This window comes from Gossypium hirsutum, chromosome D11, assembly GCF_007990345.1.
Source record: "Gossypium hirsutum isolate 1008001.06 chromosome D11, Gossypium_hirsutum_v2.1, whole genome shotgun sequence".
NCBI lineage: Eukaryota > Viridiplantae > Streptophyta > Magnoliopsida > Malvales > Malvaceae > Gossypium > Gossypium hirsutum.
In genome coordinates this window covers 34040063-34047422 of record NC_053447.1, presented here as the reverse complement: position 1 = coordinate 34047422, position 7360 = coordinate 34040063, and the positions used below count along the sequence as shown (strand labels likewise).

Sequence of the window (7360 nt, the reverse complement as noted above, 5' to 3'; positions counted from 1 at the left end):
TGTTTCCAAAATATAGCTAAATATTTCTGTTTAATTTTTGTCAACAATATATTCTAAAGGAATCAAATTCATTTAGTAACAAAATCATAAGAATAGGTTAATCTGCAATTTGCTACTGAAGTTGAAAATTGAATCTGTTTAGTATATTTTACATTAATCAATATTTCTCATTATACTTTTGAACTGGGGGCAGATTTAGGGGACTTGGCAGGCCCCGGCCCTCCTAAAATGGAAAATCTTCTATTTAGACCATTTATAATTTATAAAATTTTAATTTACAAATGGTAAAATTTCATTTTGGCCCCCTAAAATAATAAAAATTGATTGAATACTCTAAAAATTATAAAGATGTAGACTATTAAATTGTTGATGTTATATTTTTACTATTATAAAAATATATAATTTAATTTCACCTTAAAAAATTTCTGACTTTGCCTCTACCAATAAATCATATTTCTGGATCTTTGAACTAAAGGTAAATTTACCGTTACACTTTGACTCTATATTAAAATTTACATTTTTTATTTTATTTGATTGAATTTTGGTACCAAAAATTTGAATTTTTTTTTAAATTTGCTACTCAATTTAAATTTAAAATAATTTTTAAGACAAAATTAAATTAAAAATTATTTAAATATTTTGTTTTAACCGCTAAAAACAATAAATTAAGTGAATTCATATAAAAATTACAATAATTTTGTAAACAAAACTTATTTTAATACAATTTTAGTTATTTTTTTCAAATTATTAAATGGAATATAGTAGCGGTAAATTTTTATTATTATGAAAAAAGCTATGTGAGATGCAACATGTGTAAGAGAGTTAATAATAAGAATAAATATTATTACAATATAATTAAATATCTATATCCACTTTCAATGATATAATTTAATAAAATAAAAAAAGTATTAAAAGGTTTAGAAATTAAATAGAAAAAAATAAATGAACCCCTTGTCAGTTAATTATATATATAATAAATATGTGATATATGATAAGATATGTATGTATATACACTTTTGCTTTTCCCATAGAAAAAATTGTTGGATGAACAATTGAGTATTGTGATCTCATGTATCATTTTTATTACTATTGTAAACCAAATTCCTCCCACTAAAAATTGAAATTGTAGTCTCATACATGGCTTCCGTGACTTGCAAGCTAGAAGTTCAAGTGATATATAAAATTAGTCGAAACAAATGAACAACGTAAACAGAAATGTATAGGCTTTTATTCATCGTTATTTCACACGCATAATTTAGCCCTAAATTTCACTAGCAAACCTAGACAAAGCCTTAACTATATAAATACAAAATACATGACAATTTAAATAATTTCTTATGATGAAGAAATAGGAGATGGATTTTCTAATATCTGACTTGAATGCTTAGGAGGGACCGCCATATAAGATTTGATAAGAGGTTTAACCTTATCAACGGTATTAATAATTCCCCAAAACAAAAGACGGCATATATCCACCATGCCAAATAAGATTCCAACATCAACCCATTTAGAGTATCCCATTTCAACATGCCAAAAGCTTCTCAAAACTTCATCACCAGTACTGGTGGGAGATCCCCCAGCTTGATTGTTGGGGAAACTTAATCCTTCAAATTCATTCTTGTAGAATCCTTGATTTGCATACTTGTGAAATGCAATGTAGTACATGACATACCTCCAGAAAGGTTTAGGGAGATCATTTGGCAACCGGAAGAAGCCACCGTTTAACATTATCACCCCTTGAATATCGGCTCCCGTAATGATTCCCATGAGAAAATCGGGCACAATGCTTGCAACGGTCATCATCAAGCTCTCAACCAGTATCATGGTGGTGAAGAGCAATATGACAAAGTAGGCGAAGTGACCAAGACTCTTTTGAAGTCCAACTAGGTAATAAGCTATTGCTCTTGGGATTAAAGAGATCATAAACAAGTAGGGGATGGATGAAATGGTGTTTCCAACGACAAATGCTCCGACCCCATAATGTCCATTTAATCTTTCCTGGCCAAATACCTGGTTTTGATAATAAGGAGCAAAAACTAATAAATTTTATGTACTTATAATGTCCAAATGGTGAAGACATTGAAAAAAATAATAGTACCTTCATGTCTTCAACAAAAGAAGGGAATCCTCCTATTGCCATGAATGTCAAGAATGCTGCAACAAACATGAGCCTGGATCCTCTAGCCTGAAAATCCCAATTTTTTTTTTTTAGAATTGGCTTATATTATCTTTACTAAAGCATGGAATAGTTTATAGCATGACATCAAGTTACCTAAATTGAGCCAAAGGTGAAGCCAATATCATGGAAGATAGTCCCAACACATAAACATAATGTAATGTAGATTGCAAGGTGAAGCTAGTAGTAGCCTAAATCACGATACATATTAACAAAAGATCTCTTAGTAAGAACTATGCTTTGGGTAATGAAGCTTGCTAGGCTTCCCTTCTTCTCTAGAGGTGTTGAAGTTTGGTCAGCATGTAACAACATAAGCAGTCAAGAAGCAGGCCATGAACATCGAGCCATGCAAGAGTAGCTGAAGCAAGTGCAGCTATTGATTTTTTGTTTATTTTATAAGCTTAGGTTGATGTAATGTATTTTAGTTCATTTTGAACTATGTTAGGTTAATGATTGATGCAACTTGATAGTGAATGAGCTATTAACTCAGCTTTGTTTGTGTGTACAAGCTTGGTTTTCCAAGTTTTAATGTATTAGTGGTAGTCGGTATTGATTAGGTGACCACATACTCATATTGACAAGCTTTGTGCTTGGTTTATGTATTGGTATTATGTCATTGTTCATTTTTGAATGAATTCAATTTGTTTTCTTCCATATACTCTTCATTTTTCCTTTGTTTTCTTCTTTCTTTTGTCTCAAATTTGGTTGTTTCTTCAGCAAGCATCGAGCCTTGTTGCTCAAGCCATAAGCTAAATTTACTTGCACCTGTTCCTAGTTCCAACAATTGGTATCAGAACTGTTGTCTTAGTGGACCTGTCATACTTTAACTTTAAACCGATGGCTTTATCAAGCTTCTCACTAGTTGCACCATCAGTCTTCAATGGAGAGGGCTTTCACATATGGGTGGTCAAAATGAAGACCTACCTGCAGGCATTTGATCTATGGGAGGTGGTCAACTCAGATGTCGAGCTAGAGCCACTTAGAGCCAATCCAACAGTGGCTCAGATTAGGCAGCATGCTGATGAAAGGACCAAGAGGTACAAGGCCATGTCTTGCATCTAAAATTCAGTGTCAGATGTGATCTTTACAAGGATCATGGCCTGAGAGACACCAAAACAGGCTTGGGATAAATTAAAAGAGGAGTTTCAAGGGACAAATTAAAAGAGAAGACAAGGCAACAACAGTTGTTAAACCTGAGAAGGGATTTCGAGAATTTGAAAATGAAGGAAGAAGAAACTGTCAAACAGTACTCAGACATAATTATGGCTGTGGTAAGCAACATAAGGCTCCTTGGTGAGCAGTTCAGTGAAGCAAGGATAGTGGAGAAGGTGATCTCAACCTTGCTTGAGAGGTATGAGGCAAAAATTTCATCCCTCGAAGACTCAAGGGACTTGAACAGCATCACATTGACAGAGCTGGTCAATGCTCTTTATGCAAAAGAGTAAAGAAGAGCTAGCAGACTGGAGGAGCACTAAGAAGGTGCCTTCCAAGCAAAAACTAGACCTACCTCGAGCACCTCTGCCTATAAAGGCAAAAAGACTTGGAGAGCCAAGTCTAAGTCAGATACTCCAAGAAGAAGGGATCAACCCTGCAGATATTGCAAAAGATCTGGTCATCCTGAAGCCAACTATTGGTTTAAAATAGATGTGTAGTGCCAACACTTCAAAAAGATGGGCCATGTTGAAAAATTTTGTAGAAGTAAAAGTAAACCAAGGCAGTACCAACCACAACAGCCAAAGGCTGAAGCTCGAGTAGCAGAAGAGGGCAGTGATCAAGAAGAATAAGTTTTTACTGTTTCATGCACATCCAGTAAAGAAAAAGCAGCAAAAGGTTGACTCATAGATAGTGGCTGCACCAACTATATGTCACCTAATGCTACCATCTTCAAAACAATTGATAGAAGCTTCAACACTAAGGTAAAAATAGGTAATAGTCATTTTATTAAAGCAGAAGGCAGAGGGGATGTGCTGATAAGCACTCCCACAGGCAACAAACTTATTTCAAATGTGTTGTTAGCTATTGGAGAAAGGCTATTCTGTTGTGTTCAAAGGCAAGGAATGCCAAATTGATGATCCAAATGGATCCAGTCTCATGTCAGTCACCATGGCTTATAAGAGCTTTGTTGTTGACTGGACAAATGGCTTAGACACTGCCTATACACCCACATCAAATGAATCCATGCTTTGGCACCAAAGGCTTGGTCTTCTTAACTGGAGATCGATGGACCAGCTAACCAGAGAAAATTTGGCTAAAAATTTCATTGGTTCAGTTGAAAAGCAAGAAGTTTGTGAAGAATGCCAGCTAGGAAAATAGCCAAGCTCCCATTTCCCTCAATTCAGGCCTGGAGAGCCTCAGAAAGGTTACAACTCGTACACACAGATATGTGTGGCCCCATGAATACTGAGTCTCTAAATGAAAGTAGGTACTTCATTCTGTTTATTGATGATTACTCAAGGTTTTGTTGGATTTATTTTTTGAAGTAGAAATCAGAAGTGGCCTCAGTGTTTTCCAAGTTTAAAATTACTGTAGAGACTGAAACAAGCTGCAAACTCAAGACCCTAAGGTCTGATAATGGAAATGAGTATACCTTAGCTTAGTTTCAAGCTTTTTGTGCTGAAACAGGTATTAAACATCAGCTTACTAACACTTACACACCTCAACAGAATGGTGTAAGTGAAAGAAAGAACAGGAGCTTGATGGATATGGCCAGGTGCCTATTGTTTGAGAAGAATCTGCCCAAATCATGTGCGCTGACGTAGTTAACACTGCTATGTACATCCAAAACAGGCTTTCAACCAAGGCTTTGGCTCATAAAACTCCACTTGAGGCCTGGTTCAGGTTCAAGCCTTCATTGGCTCACCTAAGGGTCTTTGGCAGCATATGCTATGCTCATGTTCTAGGAGTAAAGAGGGGCAAGTTGGTTAAGAAGGCTCAACCTGGTATTCTAGTAGGCTACAACACAGTCAAGAAAGGCTATAGGATCATGAATCCTTCAACAAACAAAGTGCTTGTGAGCAGAGATATAGTGTTCGATAAGAAAGCATGTTGGAATTGGGAAAAGAATGAGCCACAGGAAGTTTCTGAAGACCTTGTAGCAAATCAGACTGAATTTGATCAGAATAGTCCTAAAATGGACCTTGATGATGAACCAGTCAAGGGCATTAGACCATTGGTGAGATTTATGAAAGAGCTCATGCAGCTATAGTAGAACCAAGCTATTTTGAAGAGGCTAAAGCACACCTTGGATGGAAGCAAGTAATGGCTGATGAAATCAACATGATTGAGAAGAATCAGACTTGGGAACTGGTTGAAAGACCAGCAAATAGGAAGATAATTGGGGTAAAATGGGTCTATCGAACCAAGCATAATGCTGATGCGAGCTTGAACAAGCTGAAAGCAAGGTTAGTTGTCAAGGGGTTTAGTCAGAAGTATGGTCTGAATTACCTGAAGACCTTTGCTCCGGTGGCCAGGCTTGACACCATCAGGCTGCTAGTTGCCTTAGAAGCACAAATGAAGTGGAAAATCTATCAGCTTGTTGTGAAATCAGCTTTCCTAAATGGATTCCTTGAAGAAGAGATATATGTTGAGCAACCTCAAGGTTTAAAAGTGCCTGACAAAGAAATAATGGTTTACAAATTAAAAAAGGCCTTGTATGGCTTGAAACAGGCTCCAAGGGCCTAGTATAGCAGGACCGATAGCTACCTGGTCAGTCTGAGATTTGAAAGAAGTAAGAGCGAGCCAATGTTGTACGTTAAGAAGAAAGGGGCACAGACTCAGCTCATTTTATCCCTGTATGTCGATGACTTGTTATTGACAGGAGGAGACCAAGCAGTGTTGAAAAATTTCAAATCCAAAATGCAACAAGTGTTTGAGATGTCTGATCTAGGATTAATGACATATTTTCTTAGCATGGAGATGACACAAATGCAGAATGGAATACTGCTGAGTTAGAGAGCCTTTGCCTCCAAATTACTGGCTAAACTTTCAATGCAAAGAAGTAAGGCAACAAAGACACCTATTGTCATAGGAGAAAAACTATCGAGCCAAGGGGATTTTGAGTAGATTGATGGAAGTGTTTATAGAAGTCTAGTTGGTTGTTTGCAATATTTAACTGCCACTGGGCCAGATATCATGTTTATAGTAAGTTTGCTCTCAAGGTTCTTGCATTGTAGCAATGAGATGCATTTTCAAGCTGTAAAATGGGTGCTCAGGTATATCAAGGGTACATTGAGCCATGGAATGTTGTATAGCAAAGCTAAAAACCTGATGTTGGTTGGCTATACTGATAGTGAGTGGGCTGGTTCGATGGATGACATGAAAAGCACCTCAGGGTATGCTTTTAATCTTGGTTCAACTATGTTTTGTTGGAGCTCGAAGAAGCAAACAATAGTTGCTCAATCTGAAGCCGAATATGTTGTAGCTGCAAGTGCTGTCAACCAAGCCATCTGGCTAAGAAAAATAATGGCTAATTTGAATGTGCACCAAAGGGAAGCAACAGAGATCTTTTGGACAATCAGTCTGCTGTTGCAATTGCAAAGAATCCAGTTTTCCATGGTAGAACAAAGCATTTCAACATTAAACTCTATGTTGTCAGAGAAATAGAGCAAGCACGAGAAGTGAAACTAGTTCATTGCAATTCAGAGGATCAACTTGCTAATATTTTGACCAGGCCCCTTAGTGTGACAAAGATTGAAGATTTGAGAAAGAGACTAAGAGCTTGCAACATGCTAACCAAGGAGGAGTGTTGAAGTTTGGTCAGCATGTAACAACATGAGCAGTCAAGAAGCAGGCCATGAACATCGAGCCATGTAGGAGCTGCTGAAGCAAGTGCAACTGTTGATTTTTTGTTTATTTTATAAGCTTAGGTTGATGTAATGTATTTTAGTTCATTTTGAACTATGTTAGGTTGATGATTGATGCAACTTGATAGTGAATGATTTGTTAACTCAGCTTTGTTTGTGTGTACAAGCTTTGTTTTCCAAGTTTCAATGTATTAGTGGTAGTAGGTATTGACTAGGTGACCATATACTGATTTTGACAAGCTTTGTGCTTGGTTTATGTATTGGCATTATATCCTTTTTCATTTTTGAATGAATCCAATTTGTTTTCTTCCATATACTCTCCATTTTTCCTTTGTTTTCTTCTTTCTTTTGTCCCAAATTCGGTTGTTTCTTCAGCAAGCAT

At 36.4% G+C, this 7360-nt stretch overlaps 1 protein-coding gene across 1 annotated transcript; it reads right to left on the bottom strand.

The window, feature by feature from the left end:
• Positions 1 to 1335: 1335 nt before the first annotated feature.
• LOC121223180 (ABC transporter G family member 1) lies at positions 1336 to 2167 on the bottom strand. Its single transcript, XM_041104294.1, has 2 exons — positions 2099 to 2167; positions 1336 to 2010 (listed from the first exon to the last, which is right to left on the bottom strand). The coding sequence occupies exons 1-2, from the start codon at positions 2165 to 2167 to the stop codon at positions 1336 to 1338; spliced, it is 744 nt and encodes a 247-aa protein (XP_040960228.1).
• Positions 2168 to 7360: the final 5193 nt, after the last annotated feature.

What these genes read in the sequence shown, in the direction of transcription:
- LOC121223180 (XM_041104294.1), bottom strand. Translation starts at nt 2,167, where the DNA reads ATGTTTGTTGCAGCATTCTTGACATTCATGGCAATAGGAGGATTCCCT. An exon ending in CTTTTGTTGAAGACATGAAG is followed by an intron (nt 2,011 to 2,098) that starts GTACTATTATTT and finishes TATCAAAACCAG; the next exon opens with GTATTTGGCCAGGAAAGATT.